At 32.5% G+C, this 24,802-nt stretch overlaps 2 protein-coding genes across 2 annotated transcripts in view; one reads left to right on the top strand and one right to left on the bottom strand.

The window, feature by feature from the left end:
• LOC129906466 (7-methylguanosine phosphate-specific 5'-nucleotidase) overlaps positions 1-24,802 on the bottom strand; it is a 74,675-nt gene that overhangs the window by 43,944 nt on the left and 5,929 nt on the right. The window lies entirely within an intron of this gene.
• LOC129906467 (probable basic-leucine zipper transcription factor E) lies at positions 3,869-6,521 on the top strand. The gene has a single exon (XM_055982255.1). The coding sequence runs from the start codon at positions 5,657-5,659 to the stop codon at positions 6,410-6,412; it is 756 nt and encodes a 251-aa protein (XP_055838230.1). The 5' UTR covers positions 3,869-5,656; the 3' UTR covers positions 6,413-6,521.

Raw genomic sequence — 24,802 nt, 5'->3', positions numbered from 1 at the left:
CGAAAATATCAGAAAACCAACACTAACAAATATATTTAATGACAAATTTTTGTTCAAATATAATTGATATGAAACGAAACAAATGGAAGTATATTCATTAAGATAAGTACGTAATTACGTATGTGTAGTTCTTTATACAACTTTAATTATTTTATTTCAAATTTTTTATTTTAAAATTGACATATCCCGAAGTTTTTGAACAATCAACACTTTTCCAATAAAGGTTGGATTCTGGTCAGTTCATCGAATTTTCGTATTGAAAGTTGCACTTATCAAGCCAATTTTTGCAGAAGAGTTGCGATTACTGCGTCTACAATGATAAAAATCTAGGTGTTGCGAAAATCGAGGAGTTGCGTGAATCGAGAGTTGCGTTTCGTATTCGACAAAATTTTTTTTTCAGTATATTTTTGACATTCCTTTTGTCCGCGAAAAAACACCTTTCCACCCAACTTTTTTTTATAGACTTTTTTTTGTCCTTATCCCAAAAGCAAACTTTTTGCCAAGTTTCATGAGTGTAACAATTTTTTTAAAGCCTATTTTACCTGTAATAGTAATAAATCATTTTATAAATAAAAATTTTCCCTTTCTTAGAAAAAAATAAAAACAAAAAAAATTGAAAAATGTTGGTTTTTACACAGATTTAGCTATTTTACCTTTTGAAATAAAACATTTGGTAGGTACTAAAATCCCTAAACAAGAAGAATATAGATTTCACATGTTTTTGTTTTGTCATAATACGATAATTTTTTACTGAAATACAGCCTATCGAAAATCACAGTTTTTTTGTTGTTCCTTTAATTTTTTGAGCTAGTCTATGTGTGTACACCTGAAAGCAATGCATCTGTGCAATAGCACTAAAAGAGCTCAAAAAATAAAAACAAACCTACCCTTGGCAAAAAAATATTCCACAAAATCTTCAACACAAAAAATATACAAATATCTAAAAAAGGAAAAAAAAAACTGGAATGAAGAAAATCCTTACAAAAGAAAATATTTTGCCAGACGCAATCAAACAAGAACAAAAATTTATATAATTATTTTCCACCACAAAAAAAAAACAACAATTTCAAGGACGATTGCCGTAGCAAACGAAAAAAAAGATACATACACAGACACACCTGAAACCAATGCACCTGTGCGTTGTCATCCTATAAAAAAGAGAACAAAAAAATAAAAAGCAGAAACCACCCTCGGCTAAAAAATATTCTACAAAATATTAAATTCTTAAAGTCTTCATATTTAAAAAAAAACACCTTTCACAAGAGGGAAGATCTGGGTAGACGAACTGCCTAAAAATTAAGAAAAAAAACTCCACCACAGTGATCGTCATCGGCACCGTTTCCGTAAGAAGCAAAACAAAATAAAAAAAAAAAAAAACAGAAGAAAGAAAACGACAGAGATTCCATTTTTTTAAGGAATTCCCTCGCTCTCGCAACATTTTGCAGCTAGCAACATGTTGATCACATACGACACTTCAAATTTTTGGTTTCGATAACTTCTATGGGATACGATATCTTTGTATTCTATAATCTTTGCTTTTGCACATAACAGCATAATGATTCCGTTTACCGCATTTTTTACAAATGTTGAACCTAAAGCTGGGCATTTGAAGTGGTGTTGCTGTCCACATCGATAACAGGGTTTTTGTGTATGTGTAGCCTTTGTCTGGTGATAAGTTTTCTCCGCTACTGATGACGTCTTCGTATTTCTGCCTCTTTCCTTCATTGCATTGCTATTGTATTTAACGTTAGATCTCGGTAGCCTTCTATCGATTTTGGCAACTAAACTTGTTGTTGGAGTTTCAAGTTGCTTTGCCTGCTCTTTCGTATTTTCCATAAGGCGTGCAATTTCTATTGCTTTATCAAGTTTTAATTTGTCATCTTGCAATAGCTCATCTCTTAAGGAACTATTTTCTTTACTTAAGCCACAAATGAAGACGTCTTTTACTATGCTACTTTGCAACGTTCCAAGTTCACATGATTTGCTTTAATTTTTAAGATTTGTAACAAATTCTTAATGGACTCACCAATGATTTGCTTTCGCGTAAAGAAGTTGTGTCTTTCCATCGCAATATTCTTTTTTGGAGAACAGAATTCTTCGAATTTATCGATTACGTCTTGCAAACTTACTGTGTCCATTTCGAGATTAAACGAGCTGAATATAGGCAACGAGGGTGATCCAAGATAATGCAGATATAGCCACTTTTCGTTGATCTTTATCTTTTTCCATGTTGGATGCTCTCATGAAAATTTTAAATTGTAGGATCCAATTTTTCCAGAGATCGGATAAATTTTGGTAACCATGTGTAAAATCCAATGGTGATAACGTTGGGACTATCACCTTCTTGTCCTTCGTCGGACATAACTTCAATTTTGGGTTTAGTTTCAGTAATTTCTGTTTTATTTGGACTTTTGCCTTTAGTCATAATTTTTTTTTTAACTTTTTATAAATTTGCAAATTTTTAATTTAAATTTTTCTCTTTTTTTTTTTTATTTGAGTTTTTACTTCTGACACCATATTATAGTGTGAAGACGAGATTTCTTTTAAGACTGATTTATTCATCAATATAAAATTACTTAAAACTATGACATTTCTCTTATGTACTAAACTTATATACTAAACTAATAATAAGAACTATACTTCTCAACTTCATATGGTTGTTCTCACAACAATATATAAATTCTTACACGTTTAAAGCGAATTATTGGCTTTTTGGGACCAATTGCAGATTTTAATGTTTCTTCGAAAAAAACACCCTTTCACCAAAATTTTGTTTAGGAAAACTCTTTATTATTGCTTTCAATCCCAAAATCGATATTTTTACCAAATTTCATGAGGGTGCTCCATCATTTTTGTTTTCACTCAAAAAAACACCCTTTTAACCATGATATTTTTATAGAAACTTGTGTCTAATCTTAAAAGTAACATAATTACTAAATTTCAATAGGGTACCACTAGTATTACTCTTATATTACACACTTTTTCAAATATACCCATATTTTCTTTACTTAAAAAAAAAACACCCCTTCACATAAAAAAATTTATAGACCTACATTATTCGTAATTCTCATGGGAAAGAGAACATATTTAATGAATTTTGTAAGGGTACCATTTAAACTATTGATTTTATAGGACTTATAGCGAATTTTTCCTTATTTCAAAAAAAACACCCTTTAACCTAAAATAATTGTATAGACTGTTCGGGTTCTTGGTTTCTGCTATAAATTAAACATTTTTACCAATTTTCATTGGTGTAACAATTTTTTCCTAGTTTTTGTGGTACTAATTCCGAATTTCATCATTTCTTTAAAAAACACCCTTTCACTCAAGATAGTTTTGTACACTTTATAGATTCTCAGTTCTTATACCAACCAAAATATTTACACCAAGTTTAAAAAATTAATAAAATTTAAGTCAGCCATTATGATACCTTCCTCACACACAACTTAACCCATCAAAAAAACACCCTTTCACCAAAAATAATTTTAATAACTTTATGAATCCTTTGTCCCTGCTATATCTTAAACCTTCATCCCGAATTTTATCAGTGTAGCATGTTTTTCACATGGGTTTCGGTTATATTTTACTTGTTGAAGTCAAAAAACAAGCACCCTTGTTTTAAATCGGCAATAACTTAGAGCAATCGTATTGACTTTATTTTTATGTCATTAGATTCAGCATCAAAAAATACCTTGAAAACATGTGTCATATGATGATATTCGACAAACAATTTTTTTCAGTATATTTTTGACCTTCACCCCCTCCCTCTTGTCCGCGAAAAAACACCCTTCCACCCAACTTTTTGCCAAGTTTCGGAAAAAATATCATTTATTACTGTAAGTGTTGCTGTTGTTTTTTAATAATTTTTTTTATTTTCATAATTTCTTTTTAGAAAACTGCCCTTCTCACCTTAAGGGGGGAACACCCTCTGGAATTTTTTTATTTTTGCATTATCAATTTTTTGCCTAAAAATAATTTATCAACCGAAGAAACTGTTTCAGTGGTCTTAGCCTTAAATGAAGCCTCAAAAGTTCCCAGGTTGTTCTGAAACCCATGAAATGAAAACTTTAAACGATTTTTTCTCGAAACTCGTTTTTTTTCCGCGCCGTGCAACGTAACTCAAAAACTAATGAAGCTATCGACTTGAAATAAAAAGCAAATTACTCGTTAACTCATTGGTCATTGCCTAAAAGTTCAATAAAATTTTCACAATAAATATTTTTTTTAACAATTTGTTTATAAAAAAACATTGTGTTTTTTAGTTTTTTTGGTCTCTAATTTTTATTTTACACTTTTTTTTTTTCTAAATTTAGGTTCATGCAATGCGTATAAATATATTTTAATGGAAAAAATTCTCTTTTGATAATAAATAATATACTGGACCTGGGCATTGCACGGCCCAAATGGGAGGCATCAACTTTAAACGGTTGTAGACCCGCCATTTTGTTTTTTTATTACTTCAAAAAATTGTGTAAAGACTTCATGATGTTAATAATATAATGTATTTGAATGAAAAAATAAATAAAATAAAATAGATTAAATATTTAAATGGTTATTTTATTATAACTCAGTCTTTTAATACAACTTAATTTTAAATTATGGCAACGCGTTTCGGAATTAACATTCCATCTTCGGGCTTCCAAACTGATTTATGTTGTTTGCGGTATGACTGTCTCTTTTCCATGTTGTTGTTGTTGTTGACTTTGTTAAGATTTATATTTGGTTGTGTTTAAATGTAATATGTAATTGTTTTAGAGAGGTAAAGTGTGGTTGTCTCATTTTATCTGTTGGTATGTTTGAGTAATGTGTCGAATAGTGAATTTGTTTTCAATGTCAACTTGTCGTTGAGTAGGTCGTCTTCTTTCTTCTTGTTAGATTTGTAGATTTCAAATTCTTCGAGTGCATCAAGTAATGTATTTTTCCAAATTTTAATTAATGCTTTCAGTTTTCCAAAAAAAATTCTTGAAAAACCCGTCGTCCAGAGGGATTTCCCCCCTTAACGGGGGGAGATAGACCCCCCTCCCAAAGAAAAAAAAAATGTTTGTATTGAACTCCTCTACAAAAACCCGTTACCAAATCCTGGCATCCAAGCTATCCTACTACATGCCAAAACAACATTTTTGTTCTATACCTAAAAGTTCGAATTTCTGTATCTGGGTTGAAATCGTAATTTTTTTTCTAAGCCAATTGTTAACTAAAATAATGGAATTTTTTAACTTTGACAGCTTAAAAATTCTAGGTGGTTTAACCGAGTTACATGTTTTATACATTGCTGAAAAGGTATATTTATCTCCTATCAGAAACTAAAAAAAATCGAAAATGGGTAAAAATTTGACGAAGCTAGATTTTTTTCAATGGGTGAAGGTCAAAAAAACAGTATCAGTGCGACTAGCTCTACAAAACGTGATAGGTCTCCGCCCGCGTATATTTTAAAAGCACAGTGGTAAGGCACTGGCCTAGTAAGTCGATCTTGTATACTGTGAAAGAGTGAGCACGCGGAAATCGACTTTCACAGTGTTTTAATTCGTAAGCGGAAAGTATGTTAGCAAACAACAAGTAATATAGCCAGCGGCGTTGTTCCCAGCTAGGCCGAGCAGATTTGAAAGTTTTTTTTTAAACGAAAAAATTCAAATAACATTCGCTTGACATAGAGCGTATGCAATCGGATGATATAGCGGGGACATCGAAAGGTGCCCCAGCTAGGGAGGAGAAGCCAACGGCAATCAAGCCAACGCCAACGACAGCCGATATGGGAGGGAGGAGTAAGAGGAGACGGCAACCGCTAAAGCCAAAGCCGAACCTGGTGAAGCGACGTTCTACAAAACCTTCAGCTGAGCTGCCAGCTGAAGAGAAGGAAACGGCGCGCACAGCTAATATTGAAGCTAAAAGCGATCATCAGAAGCCAGAAGATGATAATGATGTTAACTATATGTCCGAGGGGGGAGAAGGTCATTTCGTTTCGGGTGACAGCAACAAGTTCGCTGTTCTGTCATCGAGAGAGCCGTCATCAGACGATGATGAAGAGGAGGAGCAGACCCTCCAAACTAAAATAAATGAGTTTGAGAGGAAAATGGATGCTCTCAGACAAGAAGTTGCGCCCCTGCTCGAGCGCATGAAAGCAAAACAAGACGCCCGCAGACCCACGAAAAGCAAGAGCTCGCAGATAAAAAAGCCGCTAAAGCAGCCAAAGCAGCGGAACAACAACAATAATAGCAGCTTCTACATCAGCAAAAGGAAGTCCCTCAACCCCAGCGACAACAACAACAGCAGCAACAACAACAATTGCCTGCACAAGTTACACACCAACAACAACAGCTGCCCGCACAGCAACAACAAGAACAGCTACAGCAGCAACAACAACAGCCAGAACAGCAAAGTACACAGCAACAACAACAACAAGCAACATAGGTAAAGCCCAGTGGAAGCAAGCAGCAAGTGCGGAGGCGGACCCTAAGAATAAGAAGTACAGGAATGGGTGTTTGAAGAAACCAGTGCGGCATTTTTTTTTTCATTTTTACAAAGTAGGGTTAGTTACACAAACACATATGTAAGATGGTTGTTCGCAAGGCGCAACGTTTTATCTACTTGAAAATTTATGTTTTTATGAAACACGTTATTCATGGTATTTTTTTTAATAAAATAAAATAAAATATTGGCATTTAAGCATTACCTACATTGGCTTAAAAGTGTAAAAGTACTTAAGTGAAAATTTTCAAACATATTTCTGGATGGAAAACTTAAAAAAAGCTTAATTTTTTGATCTAAAAAACAATTTATATACTCTTTTTCACATTAAACTTGCGCTAGCGCCCGGGCAATTGCAGCGCCTTACCATCACCAAACAAAAATGAATACACCCCTGTATTTTCAATTTGACAGCTGAGGATTGAAAACAATTCTAAATTATTCTACGATAATCTGTTTATATGAATAAATTCACTTTACATACATTTATTTTGCAAATAAAGTGTATTCACATGTGAAAGGAAAGGGTCTCTGAATGGTTATACAAATATTTTGCACAATTTTACATAGAAATACATTATTGTTTTTATTGTTTTATTTGTTTTTTATTAACTAAGACTTATTTTCTCACTATTTAATTCTATAAAAGTTTTTGCAATTGTGTTAAAGGGTTTTTGAATTTGAATTACACTTTGGTTTTAATTCTATCACACACCAGAATGGCTCGAATGACAGCGTTGGATTTATTTTTGACAGTTTTTTTTCCACGCTATCCTACACTATAAAACTGATATACACCCATTCCTGTACTTCTTATTCTTAGTGCGGACCCAACAGCAGGAGGCCCAGAAGCAGCAGCGAGGGAAAGGACACCAGCAGCAGCCACAGATAGCCAAAGCGAAGAAAGAAAATGTGCCACCCATTAATGTGTTCAGGATGGACCCAGAGGACACTAAACAGCTATGTAAGTCAGCCATAGGCGAACATTTTTTTTATTAAAAGACTTAGTAATAGTAGATAGCGATCCACTGCCACGTTGTGCAGGATCATAAAAAAATTAAATTTTTACTTAAAGAAGCCACCACTGATTACTTCAGTTTTATCCCTAAATTAGAGAAAATCCAAACGATCCTTCTAAAGGGCATATATTCCTGCACTGAACCCCAGACGCTCTTTGATGAGCTATGCCGCCGCAAAGCGAGTGGTGATCTCGAGATCATCAGCGTCAAGCCATTCCAAACGGCTTTGTCCAGACGGGAGAAAAGGGAACTGCCGATATTTTTAGTGCAGCTTTCGTCCAACAGCAAACTGGATAAGTTGAGGAGTATCACCGTCCTCCACTACCAATTTGTCACTTGGGATAAATTAAAAAGGCGCGGTGACATGCTTAAATGCGTGCGCTGCCAAAGGGTCGGCCATGCCGCATCCAATTGCGAAATGCAGTCGCGCTGTGTAAAGTGTGGAGAGAACCACAATAAGGGGGAGTGTAAACTCGGAGAGGAACGGGTCGAAGATAAGGCCCAGCTAAAATGCGCAGTCTACCGAAGCGTCGGGCACCCTACTAATTATCGGGGCTGCCCGAGGTTTCAGCAAATGAAGCAGCAAAAAACGGAGAAGTAGAAAAACATCCAGAAGGGCGTGCTCCTATCGTCAATCCAAGCATCTCTTTCGCTCAAATGGCGCAAAGAGCAATGCCAAAGGCGATACAGAAGCCACCAAAGGTGTCCCAACAGACCTCCGTGCCTAAAGCGTGGCGGCAGAATCAGAGGTTTTGACCTTGTTACTGAGCATTCAAGCACAGTTAACAGGGCTTCAAACGCAGATAAGGGAGCAGACAGTGAGGGTAGATCATATCTACCCTCAACTGCCTAGCTTAACCTAACCTAGGTCGTAATGTACGCGCTGTCAGACAGGCCCCTTAGGATCCTAGCTGTGAATGTAAATCCACTGATTAGGGTCGAACGTAGACCTAACTTTTTCTAATTGTTAAAAGACACCAAGATTGAGGAAATCAAATACAGAATCAGCGAGGTAATCATCTGTATAATTGGATGAGTCAAAACAATATTGAATATAGGTTTGATCTGCTGGCTACTGAAAGGCCATCGTTCTAAAGAAGCGGTTCTTTTCTGAAATTGTTGCTTAGTCAGCTATTACATGAAGCCTCAAGAGGCGCGCCTCTTTTCAAAACCAATGCGTGCAAAAGAGAAAGAAGATAAAACAAAAACAACAAAATGAGGTTTCAAAATATACGCAGGCGGAGACCTATCAGGTTTTGTAGAGCTAGTCGCACTGATCACGAAACAGTATTTGAAATTCCCCTAACACCCCCAAAATCTAGAGTTACGGGCAAAAAACGGTTTTTTGGACCTTCACCCATTGAAAAAATTCTAGCTTCGACAATTTTTAACCCATTTTCGATTTGTTTACAGTTTCTGATAGAAGATAAATATACCTTTTCAACAATGTATAAAACATGTAACTCGGTTAAACCACATAGAATTTATAAGCTGTCAAAGTTCAAAAATTCCATTTTTTTCGTCATTTGCCCAACTTCGGCATCAATTTAAAGTATATGTTTTCAAAACAACATGCTATTTAAAAAATATATTCTAAAACTATATCTATTTCTCAATGAATCGAGGTATTTTTTATGAAAATCACTTCAAAATTGGCTTAGAAAAAATTTTTTTTGATTTCAACCCAAATACAGAAATTCGAACTTTTAGGTATAGAACAAAAATGTTGTTTCGGCACGTAGTAGGATAACTTGGGCGCCAGGATTTGATAACGGGTTTTTGTAGAGGAGCTCAATACAAACTTTTTTTTCTTTGGGAGGGGGGTCTATCTCCTCCCGTTTAGGTGGGAGGGGCATTTTTCTAAAAAAAAAATTATCAAAATAAAAAAAAATTATTAAAAAACAACGGCAACACTTACAGTAATAAATGATACCATTTCCAAAAGGAAAAATTGTACATTTGGTTCTAATTTTTAAATCAATATAATATAACCAATAGTTTTTGAAATAATCGATTTCAAAGTTAAAAATAGGTGAAAAAAAAATTTTTTAAACTCATTTTATACTATTTTTGTCCAGAGTGTGAATTTTAGTAAAAAAATTACTCACACAGAAAACTGCCTCAATTGATTCCTTATCGAACAGTGAAAACTATATGTTTCTATGTCTTCTAGTTTTTGAGAAAATTGAAAAATTATTTTATCAGATTTTTCTTTTTTCAAAATATTTTTTGTTTTTATTTTCCAATTTTCTCAAAAACTAGAAGACATAGAAACATATAGTTTTCATCCTCGCTGTAGACTCATGTTGCCATAATGATACTGGCTTTCACAGCATGAACGAAAAAACAAATTTCTTTTAAATACTTTATGTAAAAGTCATAATGGTTTACATATCTGTCACATAAATGCTCAGGCTCTTGTTAGTAAATTTGATGAGTTTAGGATGATATTTGAGGGTAGTTTAATTGATATAGTCTGTGTTTCAGAGACTTGGTTCTATTCCTCTATGAACAGTGGTCTTTTTTCCCTTACTGGGTTTAAAAAACCTTATAGAGCTGCTCGAACTCGCACTACTGGAGGAGGCGTTGCAATATACGTTAAAAATCATATCCGGTCTTGTCATAATAAGTTTTCCGATGGCACCGAGGCTTGTGATTATTATTTCATTGATATATTCGGATATTGAATTGAGTTCGCTAATACTCAAAAAGACATGTGGAGACAGTTAAAGAAATATGTTCTCAACAAAAGAAAAGATGTGATATTTGAAGTGCAATTCGAAAACGGTGAAAAATCCAACAATAGTGCAATTTTATGTGAAAAATTTAATAACTATTTCGTCCAAAGTATTTTAGAATTAAACCAATCTGTGATAAACTTAGAATATGAAAACCTAGTCAATGAGTGCAATATAGAATTTAATAAAAAAGTTTCGTACAATAAATACAATTGATTTACTAATGTCGAATTCCTTTCAATTTTTTGAATCGCCTCAAAAAAATCGAATTTTTGGTGTTAAAAAGGAACATGAAAACTAACCGAATTCTTTTTGCGATTGTATGTGTGTTATTTGACAATAATTTTTACACGAACGTCAAGCTGAAATCAAATCAATAATTTTGTTTATTTCCTTAGGTAATATTAATTTAATTTTATCAAAATCAATAGGAAATTGGAGATACTATTAAGATCTGAGTGAAGATGAAGTAGAAGGTTAATTATTTTAGCCGTATGTTTTGGTTTTACAGAGAAAAAATTTCTTGAAGACATTCACGGGAAGAAAATTCACAGTAATTGCACTTTTTCACAAGAAGTATGCCAGGAAAAAATATATTTTGATCGCACATTGTTTTTTTTTATTTATTTCATATTTTTCCGCAATAAAACACGGTATACGATTATAATTTACACTTTATTTGAAGTTGGTGTTCCAAATAAACAAATAACAAGAAGAAAACTTCCAGCTTGACGTTTGAGAAATGTCAAATGTTCCAAGTGTGTGTGCAAATCCGTGAAAATCTTTCAAAAAAGAGGGATTAAAAAAAATTCGAATTCTGCTTCGTTTGAGGCGAATTTTTTTTTCTATGGAACACGATTTTCAGAAAAAATTCGCTTCGAGATCGCCGAAAATTCAATTTTTACATTGAAAGGAATTCGACATAAGTGCAATAGACAACATTAGTCAAAAAAGTGACTTTAACTTTTTAAATGTCAAAATGTTAGAAGAATCTGTCAGTATTGTCGGTCCCATTCTCTTACGTATTATAAATGTCTCACTTTCAACTGTTATCTTTCCCGAATCATGAGAAAATCATTAATTGTCCCAATAAAAAAAGTGTATTGTGCTAAAATGTGTAAAGAATATCGTCCAATAAACATGTTGCCAACATATGAAAAAGTGTTAGAAAAAGTTGTCCGTACCCAAATTATAGAACATATTGAAAACCAAAACCTTATAACAACATACCAATCAGAGTTGTAAAAGATTGCAATCTTTTTTGAATGCAATCTTTAATGACTTCAATCAAAAGATTGCATTCATTGACTTACATTTGAGACTTAGACTTCAAATTTTGCAATCACCAATCATTTTCCATGAAATGATTGCAATCTTTTTTTTTTCCCAATCAATTGACTGCATTCAAATGATTGCAGTCTTTTGGGACTGCATGCAGTCTTTGCATTCTTTTTGCAATCTTTCCATTCCTTGGCAGTCTTTGCATTCCTTGGCAGTCTTTTGCATTCATTTGCATTCTTTTGCAGTCTTTTGCATTCTTTTTTAATTCTTTTGAATTCTTTTGCATTCCTTTGCATTCTTTTGAATTCTTTTGCATTCTTTTGCATTCTTTTGCATTCTTTTGCATTCTTTTGCATTCTTTTGCATTCTTTTGCATTCTTTTTGCATTCTTTTGCCACACCCACACCAAACGTATGGATTTCACAAAAATTTTAACATTTTTTTAGTTCAAGGATGAACTATAGTATCATTGTCTGTGCAGGAGTAATAGTACAGTCAAATACAGTGAAAAAGGGGTATGCCTCGGAATGAATTCTAATAATAATATTTTTTTTGCTTAATATCTTCGTTTTGGCATTCTATAACTTACCTCAAAAATCTCATGTTCGGAGGTCGTGATTTTTAAGGCCAAACCACAAAATTAAGATTTTGGAAATAAGCAATAATAGACAATGGTATTATTCAATGATGAAAAAAAAACTGAAATCCAGGAAATCTGACGTCTCTAAAAAAAAGTTTTAACTCTTTTTCATCTTTCAACCTATATTATCAAAACACTTGCAAACTTACTACCAAAAAACCTTTAAAAATTATGGTAGAGTAACCAAATTTAGCATGAAGGCTTTTATATCCATTAATCATTAACAATCTTAACAAAAACATATCTCTGAAATCATGTATCATATGTTTATATAATACCATTGTGGTTTGGCCTTAAAAATCACGACCTCCGAACATGAGATTTTTGAGGTAAGTTATAGAATGCCAAAACGAAGATATTAAGCAAAAAAAATATTATTATTAGAATTCATTCCGAGGCATACCCCTTTTTCACTGTATTTGACTGTACTATTACTCCTGCACAGACAATGATACTATAGTTGAACTTAATTCTTAAAACTATCAAATTCATCCTTGAACTAAAAAAATGTTAAAATTTTTGTGAAATCCATACGTTTGGTGTGGGTGTGGCAAAAGAATGCAAAAAGAATGCAAAAGAATGCAAAAGAATTCAAAAGAATACAAAAGAATGCAAAAGAATGCAAAAGAATTCAAAAGAATGCAAAAGAATGCAAAAGAATTCAAAAGAATGCAAAAAGAATGCAAAAGAATGCAAAAGAATTCAAAAGAATTCAAAAGAATGCAAATGAATGCAAAAGACTGCAAATGAATGCAAAAGACTGCCAAGGAATGCAAATGAATGCAAAAGACTGCCAAGGAATGCAAAGACTGCCAAGGAATGGAAAGATTGCAAAAAGAATGCAAAGACTGCATGCAGTCCCAAAAGACTGCAATCATTTGAATGCAGTCAATTGATTGGGGAAAAAAAAAGATTGCAATCATTTCATGGAAAATGATTGGTGATTGCAAAATTTGAAGTCTAAGTCTCAAGTGTAAGTCAATGAATGCAATCTTTTGTTGGAATTGTGTAACTGAATGGCAATGACTGCATTCACAAAAGATTGCATTCTTTTACAAGCCTGATACCAATCTGCATTTAGAGCAAACCATTCGTGTGAAACTAGTATTATGATAAGTGACTGGAAACAAGAAATAGAGCAAAATAAAATAGTCATAGCGGTTTTTATTGATCTTAAAAGAGCATTCGAAACTGTCAATCATACTATTTTAATTGATAAATTGAACAAATATGGTATAAAGTCTACTGAACTTAGCTGGTTTAAATCTTTTTAACAAATCGAACCCAGTGCACGAAAGTTAATGAAAGTATCTCTCAATATGTGTCTGTCGATGTTGGCCTCCCGCAAGGAGCAATACTCAGTGTGCCCCTATTTCAATTATATATCAATGACGTAGTTAAAGTGATAAAATATTCTAAAATCAAACTCTTTACAGATGACGGTTTAATTTATATTTCGGGGCACGATTTAGATGAGTGTAAACGACTTATTAACCGTGATTTAAGCAGCCTTGCTGCATGGCTTAAAATGAATGGGCTGATCTTAAATACAGAAAAGACTAAATTTATGGTTCTGAACAATAGACTTGCACAGAGTGAAACTACAATCTCAGTTGATAGTGTACAATTAGAATATGTTGATAATATTAAATATCTCGGTGTTATAATTGACAACAAGTTAACTTTTAAAGAACATACAGACTATTTGTGTAAAAAGATATCGAAGAAAATTGGAGTTCTCCGTAAAATTAGACAAAATATAACAATGAATTGTGCGGTAAGAGTGTATAATGTTGTTCTGAAACCGCATTTTGAGTATTGTGGTAGCTTACTTTTTTTATGCCATCAATATCAAAAAAATAGACTTGAAGTGCTCCAAAATAAAGCAATGCGAATAATCTTAAAGTGCGATAGATACACGCCAATATCATTTATGGTTGAGTCCTTGAACTGGCTCAACATGAACCAAAGACTATTTATGTGCGCTATGATATTTGTTTATAAAATCAAAAATGCCCAATATATTTGCGGGAAAATGTTAGCACCAACGAAATCTCTGAAGACAATCTAAGAAACAACAATGATTTAAGAATTCAACGCGTACGAACAGCAAGAGGACAAAGAACATTACAGTACATGGGATTTAAAACCTTCAACAGCCTACCTGACTGTTAAAACTTCAGAAAATATTTTTGAATTTAAAAGAAAAATTTTGCATTATATACGTTTAAATATTCATTAATATTATGTAAAAGTGCTAAAAAAAGCAAAAATGTAACCTCCTTTAAGAAAATTTGTAAAATTGTAAATATTTTCCATTAATGGCACAAGTTGCTAAATAAAACTCAACAAACAAACAAAATTTGTTTCTAATTTAAAACTTTTTCGTAAATTTTTAGGTCCAAATCAACTAAAGTATGTCCCAATGAGAGGTATGAACTCCGAAAAGTTGGCAGTCAAAAACGTCCGCGAAAAACTACAACCAGTGCAGATTTTATGAAGCCATGGAAGACAACAGATGACTCTTAAGCTATGATTATGATTACACAGTCAACGAAATCGGTCAACGCGTTGACTCTCTGACGTAAAAATGACGTCACAATCTGTCCCAAGAGTGTCACGTCGTGTGATCGTCAACGAAACTGCTGTCATTGCGTTGACGGGTCCGATGACACTTGCGGTGACACACATTTTTGGGTCAACGCAATGACTATTTTCAATGACCGTGTAATCTCTCTGTCAATGCCATTGGGACGCGTTGACGGAATTTTAGGACTGAGTGTCATCGCAATGACCCTGTCCCAGCGTTGACGGGGCAGAATTTAATACCGTGTCATCGTAGCAGTTTGACAGGATTTTTTGTATTAAAAAAAATATTACAATTTTAATGCTGACATAATGGCAAAAACGTTTTCAATTTTACGGCGAGTTCGGTTTAGTCGATATCAATTTCAGCGTGTTTTCTGTTTTCTTCATATTTTTTTCTTTTTGTTTTAATTTTCATTTGATACGAATCGGCGATGGTTAAAATAAATAAATCAAAGATTTCTTAAAAATATCCAAAAGTCCTAAAAATTAAAACGAATTTGAGAAAAGTGATGACGCTGAAAATTAAGTGAACGTACCGCTAAACAACTTGCAGAAAGTGAGAAGCCTGAAAATATCAAAGAGATACTCATAGTTCGACAAAAGAAAAAATTCAAACACCAACAACGATTAGAGGAACAAAAAAAAATGTCCCAGCAAGTAGATAGCTCGTAATCAAGAATATCTTCTCAAATGGAAAAACAACCGTGACGATTTTAAATTTGAGAACCTTCGACAAATTGGTATCCAAACCACAGTGTTTGATGAAACAAAAATTAGCGCTGAACTTTGGCCAAACGCCAGAGTTATTAAAAAGTTTTGATTTTTTTTTATATATAAACTAGCTGACCCGGCGGACTTCGTTCCACCTTTTCTTTCATTTATTTCCAATTTTTGGCTCTGTTGCGTGTGAAACTTTTCTAATACATCAGAAATCGGGTCTCAAAAACAAATCTTATACATCGTATCGCGGTGTTTCTTATCAAACTTCTCCGAAACGGCTGAACCTATTTTTATGAAATTTGTGTGCATATTGGTTGGCCTGAGAATCGGCAAACACCTATTTCCCATAATCCATTTGCCTACTCACATTTACTGGAAAACTCGCGGTATTTTACCATTTAACTCACGGTATTAAAACCATATAAGACCGCGATTTAAAGCTGCCAGACTATTGAATTCGTTGATAAAATGCATAAAGTTATAAAACTCACATTTTGGTTATACCTCCACTCCCAAAATTTTCTCTGAGCTTTAGGACTTTATATTGTTTTCGGTTTTTGGGCAAAACAAATACCAAGGATCAATTTGACATTCGATTTCCCAGTTGACACCAAAGAATTCAAATCAACAAATTTGACCAAACTGTCCTTTTCGCCACACATTATTTTTCTTACTCTTACAACCAATAACAAAATCCAACATAATTCTTCAAAGATTAAACCCAAAAAATGCATCTTATTTGGCTTACCTTTCATAATAATAAAACACTTACATATATGTATTTACTAAACACGTATTCATTTTCCACAAAATGTGATTTGTTTGACACCACAATGATAAAACATTAATATTATTCGACAGAAAAAGCAAAAAACATAAACAAATTTATCACAATAATAAAACACTTTACTTTTCAACAAAAAATTGCGATTAAAATATATTGGTTGATCTTAGAATGTTTAAAATTTTAAGTTATAATGTATTTTTCAATAGTGAACCACCCTTACCATTTACTTGTATGAAAAATAGATGTTGGCCTATTCTCAGGTCTACCCGATATGCGTACAAAATTTCATTAAAATAGGTCCAGCCGTTTCGGAGGAGTTTGATAACAAACACTGCGACAGGAGATTTTTATATATTAGAGATATCATCACAAAGTGTGATTGATTTAATTTTAATTAACTATTGTGAAGAAATCTATTATATTGAGTGAGTTGCTATTTTCGTGATTCATTTGTGCGAAAATAATTAGTGAAGAGGGCAGTTAACCGTAACTACCTACTTAAATTAATTTACCAAAATGGCCTCCGTTGGGTCAAGGTCGTTCACAGCTGGTGGTTTTTTTCTTTATAGACAGAAGACAACTGTTGTCAGCAAAATGGACTTTTCATTTTACAGCTATAGATAGGATACAGCACAGTTTTGAGTTTTGTTACACAGACACTGAATTTATTTGTACCAAATTGACTTGAATATTTTATATTTATATGTATTTCATTTCATTTCAATTTTTTTTTAAATTATAGGGACCTAGGGCATTATTAATTAAACTTCATTTCACTTCAATCCACTTGTTAATTATTTATTTAATAGATATAGTTTTAATATTGATTTCTTACAAATATCAAATATCAAAAATCAAAAATATCAAAACGTCATTACATAGCTGTCATTTTACGTCAATTACTTAGCTGTAATTTGCGTTTTGTTATTCCAAGTCTGATTAGGGGGGTTCACATTGACCAACTTACCGGACAGACCGATTGTCATTTGGCCTGATGGCGGAATTATGTTTTTCTTGTTTGTCACACGGGAACGCTGTCGAACGGGATAAAAAGTATCCTATGTCCGTCTCCTGGCTCTAAGCTACCTCCCTACCAATTTTCAGCCAAATCTGTTCTGCCGTTCTTGAGTTATAAATGGTGTAACTAACACGACTTTCTTTTATATATATAGATGAAAATATATTATATGTACATTCATATATATAATTATGTATAATTATGTACATAGGTAGGTACTGTATATTAATAAATTCACAATATTTATTTTATTTCCTCAAAAAAAAAAATTTCTTTCTTGACGGTTATGACTTTTTGTTTTGTGTCAAACTGTGTGATCATCTATTGTCGAATTCCTTTCAATGTAAAAATCGAATTTTCGGCGATCTCGAAGCGAATTTTTTCTGAAAATCGTGTTCCATAGAAAAAAAATTCGCCTCAAACGAAGCAGAATTCGAATTTTTTTTAATCCCTCTTTTTTGAAAGATTTACACGGATTTGCACACACACTTGGAACATTTGACATTTCTCAAACGTCAAGCTGGAAGTTTTCTTCTTGTTATTTGTTTATTTGGAACACCAACTTCAATTAAAGTGTAAATTATAATCGTATACCGTGTTTTATTGCGGAAAAATATGAAATAAATAAAAAAAAACAATGTGCGATCAAAATATATTTTTTCCTGGCATACTTCTTGTGAAAAAGTGCAATTACTGCGAATTTTCTTCCCGTGAATGTCTTCAGGAAATTTTTTCTCTGTAAAACCAAAACATACGGCTAAAATAATTAACCTTCTACTTCATCTTCACTCAGATCTTAATAGTATCTCCAATTTCCTATTGATTTTGATAAAATTAAATTAATATTACCTAAGGAAATAAACAAAATTATTGATTTGATTTCAGCTTGACGTTCGTGTAAAAATTATTGTCAAATAACACACATACAATCGCAAAAAGAATTCGGTTAGTTTTCATGTTCCTTTTTAACACCAAAAATTCGATTTTTTTGAGGCGATTCAAAAAATTGAAAGGAATTCGACATATCGTCGCCTAGTATTTAAGTGCCGTATACGCCATTTTTACATTTCTGGGAAATCGCATTTAAATGTTCGGAAGATAATTGCGAAAGAACTAACCGCTGGTGTTTTTTGATATTTTAGTATGATATATAATTTAAATGTGTCTTTTATATGCATGTTATTGGACATCTGCAATTCGTTTAGTTTTCAAAATACATACATTTTAGTCCAAAATGAGTTTCCCGTATACGCCATGAAAATCAGAAGTTACTTTTATTCATATACACGTACGTCAAAAAAAAAACATAACGTACGTCAAAACAATTCTCAAAATTTTCTTGCATTGCATGCAAAATTTGACGTAAATGCCAAAATTTCTTGTTTTTGTCAAAACAATAGTGAATATCTCGGCAACGAAAAAAGATAGAAAAAAACGGATAGCAGATTTGAAAAAAGCAACTTCGAAAACATACGACTGCATACCTAGTTCAAAAAATGCAATTTGGCGTATACGGCACTCCAATACTAGGGCGACGATATGTTTCACGAGTCAACGCGTTGACACTGATAAGTAAACGTAACGTTGACACGCCTGCGCGTCAACGTAATTTGGGACAACATTGACGTAATAGTGTCAATTGTGTGATAGTCAATGTTTTATTCATTGACACTGTGAACGTTGACGGTGAGATGACAGAGAAAATATTGATTTTTCTTGACGTCAGAGAGTCAAGGCGTTGACCGATTTCGTTGACCGTGTAATCATAGCTTTACTCTGAAAGCGAAGACGAACTAGAAATGATTGAACTACGAACTAGAAATGATTGAACTAAATTATAAGCTTTTGAGCTGAACGGACGTGTTTGGAAGTTAGTGCGATTTGATACAATTTGAAATTTATTTTTTGCTTATTCCCGAGATGGAAGAAAAATGTAAAAAGTGCGATGAAGTATTTGGTAAAAGATCTATTGGAATTAAATGTAGTGGTTTTTGCCAAACTTTATTTCATGATAAATGTACGGGTTTAACCGAATATGATGCAAACATGGTGCGGCCAAATAAAAACATAATGTTTATCTGCGATTCTTGTCTAGAAAAGGACACAATTATTGATCTGACTGATAAAGATAAAATTTATAAACGATTAGAAGATATTATTAAATCGGTTGATATGAATAAGACTTTTATTGAAAAACAGGAAAAGTCAGTGTATGGAATCTTAGAGAAACTTAAATCTTTGCAAGTGTGCGAAAAGGAACTTGAATCGAATAAGATCAAAGAAACGTATGCGAGCCAACTTAAGAACCGATCAAAAGTAATTCTTAAACCATTAGCAAAACAGAATGGTGTTGTTCACAAAAAAAGATTTGCAAAATAATGTTGACCCTTCGAAATTAAAGATAATTGATGTACCTGCACAAAACAATGGTACTGTTGCGATCACGTGTGAAAATGAGGAGATAGAGATGTTGTTAAAAGTGCTGTTGAAAATAAGCTCAGTGCAACGTATGAAATAAAAGTACCGGTGATAAGAAAACCAAAGTTATTTATTACTGGTGTGAGTGAAAAAAAAAATTCAGAAGAGATTGAAAAAAGTCTTATAGAACAAAATCAAATGCTGAATAAGAGTGACGTCAAATGTGTTAGAATTATGAAAATTGAAAAAAAGAGGGGTGAAAAAAGCTATAACTACTGGAATACTGTGGTGGAATTAGATTCGAAGAGCTTTCAAGCAGCCATAGACGAAGGCAAAGTAAATATCGGCTGGGATAGGTGTAAGGTTTTTGAAGAAATACGAGTACAGCGGTGCTATAAATGTTTGGGATTCAATCACGAATCTAAAGATTGTCAACATAAACAATGCTGTAGAAATTGTGGAGGAGAACATGAATCAAAGCAGTGCGGTGAAGCAAAAAAAAAATGTTTGTATTAATTGTGTTATATCTAATCAAAAATTAGGGCTTATGTTAGATACCAACCATAATACAATGGATTACAACTGCCCTGTTTATTTGAAAAAGTTAGAGGCTAAGGGGAGCCGCATCTCTTATTAGCAACTAAATGAACAGTCCAATAAAAAATCATTAAATTACTTGTCGGGTATATGTTTAAATGTTCAAGGTATAACAAGCAACTTTGCATTAATTGAAGACATTGTTTCAAATAATAATTTAGATTTTTTGTTGCTCACAGAAACCCATCACACTGATGAAATAAAAGACTGTGAAATAAATTTATCCGGTTACAAAAAATATGATGAATGTTTATCTACCTCTAGGCATACAGGGGGTATTTTAATATACGTTAAAAAATGCTTTAAATCTTCTCTGAAAAGCTTTTTTGTGCGTGGACTTCAGATTTGGATTTCATCAGTTCAAATAACCCATAAACGGGAAAAATGGAACATAATTGTTGTGTATAGATCAAGTGTCTCAAGGGTTATTGAGTTTTTTGAAATTTTGAATGATTGGGTCTCTGAAAATATTGAAGAAAATGAAAATGTAATAATAGCAGGTGATTTCAATATAGATTTTATGAACTCAAATAATTATAACCTGAATCATGTGAATTTATTTCTTTACAATATTGGCCTCAAACAATTGGTTACAGAACCGACTCGGATAACAAGAGAATCAAGTGCGTGATTATGTACTTGCTGATTACACCTTATCTGCTGAAGTGAAAGTCAGACGGGACATGAAAATTTCAGATCATGAGACAATATTTATAAAATTATTTACAGAACAAGTTACCTCACATAAACCCAAGAAAATAAGTTACGTTAAATACGACAAAAACCGATTTGTTAGTGATTTTAACGAAAACATGATTCCAATATCAACTTTGAATGAAAACACTCATTACTATGCCAACAGTTATAAAAATGCTTTACAAAATTCAATTACCGGTCTAAAAAAAAAACAATTCTTATAAATGAAAAATGTGCAGAGTGGTATAATGAAAATTTAGACTTATTAAAACGTGAAAAAATGTATCTTTATAACAGAGCTACCTTTACAAATACTATAGACGACTGGGACAAATACAAAACGAGTAGGAACTTATACAAAAAAAGAATGCACAAAAACTAAAAATAGCTTTATTGAAGCAAAAATAAATGAAAAGGCTGGTGACCAAAAGGGTCTCTGGAAGACTTTAAAAAACCAAGTAATGAAAGTAGAAAAGAGTGATTTTAGTAACATCAAAATTATAAATGGTATTGAAGTCAGATCTGACTTAGAAATTGCGAACGAGTTTAACAAATTTTTCATTGAAAGTGTGAGGGTTATAAATAGAAGCATTCCCATTCTTCCATATTCTGACAACATACAAATATATGAAACAGAGTTTAATTTTCAGTTGATTGATATGGAATTGTTAGAAGAAACAATAAAATCAATAAATAAGAAAAATGATTGCTACGGTTTAAATTGTAAAATATTACTTGACTGTAAGGATATAATTTTACCTCCTTTGCTTAAAATTATAAACCTATCTCTAACTGAAGGTGTTTTTCCTGATAGCTGGAAAAATTCTGATGTTATCCCGGTAGAGAAAGTTAAAAACGCCAAAAATGCAGAACAATGGAGACCCATCAATATGTTGCCAACATATGAAAAGATATTGGAGGTGATTGTTTGCAACCAACTTACTGGTTATGTGGAGCGAGAGAAAATAATTTGTATGGAACAATCCGGTTTTAGGCATGGTCACTAGGGTGGGTCAAAACATCGAAATTCTTTTTTTTTTATTTGGTACTCCAAAAAATCGATTGCTAGACCCCTCTAGGATATACACACCAAATATGAGCTCTTTATATTAATGGGAAGGTCCTCCGCTTTGCAATTTTCCATTTTTACATCAAGCTTCTACTAAAAAAAAATAATTTTTTTATTAATTGACTTTTTAGCAAATTTCTTTTCATATTCTTGTAGGAAATTGAACGCTCTACAAAAAAGGCGTTATACACTTTTTTCGTTTATCTAACCGTTGAATAGATATTTGAGGTCCAAAAATAGAGAAAATCTTTAAAAATTCGTTTTTTGTTCTTAATTTTGTAACAAATTGAAAAATTATAATAATCAAACGCGCAAGACAAATTCTTTTTGCAAATTGATTGCTCCACAAAAAAGATCTTAATAACTTTTTTCATTAATCTAACCATTCTAAAGATATTCGAGGTCAAAGTTAAAAAAAAAGTATAAAAACATTTTATATTTTTAAAAAATTTCCAATTCACTGAAACTTCATTATTTTCAAATTAGCAAGATATATTCTTGTAGGGGCTTAAACGTTCTACAAAAAATTCCTTGGAATCAAATTGATTGCTTTAACCGTTAAGAAGATATTCGTATCCAAACCAATGCTCACTGATTTCAATAGTTTTCTTATGACCCGTATGCATTGCGATTTGGATACGAATATCTTCTAAACGGTTAAAGCAATCAATTTGATTCCAAGGAATTTTTTGTAGAACGTTTAAGCCCCTACAAGAATATATCTTGCTAATTTGAAAATAATGAAGTTTCAGTGAATTGGAAATTTTTTAAAAATATAAAATGTTTTTATATTTTTTTTTAACTTTGACCTCGAATATCTTTAGAATGGTTAGATTAATGAAAAAAGTTATTAAGACCTTTTTTTGGTGAGCAATCAATTTGCAAAAAGAATTTGTCTTGCGCGTTTGATTATTATAATTTTTCAATTTGTTACAAAATTAAGAACAAAAAACGAATTTTTAAAGATTTTCTCTATTTTTGGACCTCAAATATCTATTCAACGGTTAGATAAACGAAAAAAGTGTATAACGCCTTTTTTGTAGAGCGTTCAATTTCCTACAAGAATATGAAAAGAAATTTGCTAAAAAGTCAATTAATAAAAAAATTATTTTTTTTTAGTAGAAGCTTGATGTAAAAATGGAAAATTGCAAAGCGGAGGACCTTCCCATTAATATAAAGAGCTCATATTTGGTGTGTATATCCTAGAGGGGTCTAGCAATCGATTTTTTGGAGTACCAAATCAAAAAAAAAAATTTAGATTTTTTTGACCCACCCTAATGGTCACTCTTGTGAGACTTCTTTGAGTTGGGTCATAAATTAATGGAAAAAAGAACTTGAGACTGGAAATATCGTTTTAGCAGTTTTCTTGGACTTGCAACGAGCATTTGAGACCATAGATAGATCAATTTTAATTAGAAAACTCTATAAATATGGAATTCGAAGTAAAGAACTAGAATGGTTTGAAAGCTATCTTTCGCAAAGAACTCAAAGAGTTAAAATAAATGAAACTTTTTCCAGACCACTAGATGTGTATATTGGTGTGCCGCAAGGATCAGTGTTGGGAGTTTTGCTTTTCTTACTCTATATAAACGATTGTGGAGAAGCCTTATCTATCTGCAAGATTTGCTTATTTGCTGATGACACCCTCATCTATGTCAGTGGCAAGGATATTCTTGCTCTTGAAACCCAGCTTCAAACAGACGTGAATTCAATATACGGATGGTTGTGCAAAAATAAATTAAAAATAAATACATCAAAAACGAAAAGTATGTGCATCAATGGTAATGATGCAAATATAAATATATCGATAGATGGCAATCTCATTGAATGTGTGAAGGAAATAAAATATCTTGGTGTCTACATTGACAATAAAATAAAGTTTGATTCCCATTTAAATAAACTCTGTGCAAAAATATCAAAAAAGTTAGGTTTTCTTAGAAGAATCAGAAGATGTGTTCCAATGAGTTGTGCGGTAACAATTTACAACACAACTGTACTGCCTCATTTTAATTACTGCTCTTCTATAATATATATGAGTACAATGGAAAAACAAACAAAGCTGCAAGTCCTACAAAATAGAGGGATGAGAATTATTTTAAAACGCGATAGGTATACTCCGATAGCAGATATGCTACACTCGTTAGGCTGGTTAAATGTAATCCAGCGTTTAAAATATAATGCATTAATCATGATATTCAAAATTAAACAAAATTTATATCCCGTTTATTTACAGAATAATGTGGAATACATCACAAATCAGCGATATGCATTAAGAAATGCTGGAGACTTTCGTTTACCTCTGTACAGGCGAGCACAAACTCAAAACCACCTGCTCTACAAAGGGCTTCAACTTTTCAACGGACTCCCGAATGAAGTGAAAAATTTAACAAACTTAAATTTATTCAAATCTAAAACTAATTTCATATTAAAAAACAATCTTTTGTAAATTTTTTGTTAAGATGAATAAGAGTTTTTTTAAACTAATAAAAACTATGAAAAAAAAAAAAAACTACGAACTACCTGCTACAACTATGAAATCCACCTGCTAAGACGAAATCCCTCAGCTAAAACGAAAAACATCTGCTATGACGAAAATAAATGTTCCATGATGAAAAACAAATATGCTAAAGCGACTAACAAACAAAAGTTCAATGAAAATTTAAAAGATGCCTCAAAGAGATGATTTCCCTATGATGATTTCAAGAAGTTCCAAAATTTTAAGATGCTAAAATATTCCCAGACTTTCTCGAGGACGAGATTTTTCC

This window comes from Episyrphus balteatus, chromosome 1, assembly GCF_945859705.1.
Source record: "Episyrphus balteatus chromosome 1, idEpiBalt1.1, whole genome shotgun sequence".
Lineage (NCBI taxonomy): Eukaryota > Metazoa > Arthropoda > Insecta > Diptera > Syrphidae > Episyrphus > Episyrphus balteatus.
This window is presented reverse-complemented; position numbering and strand designations above follow the sequence as displayed.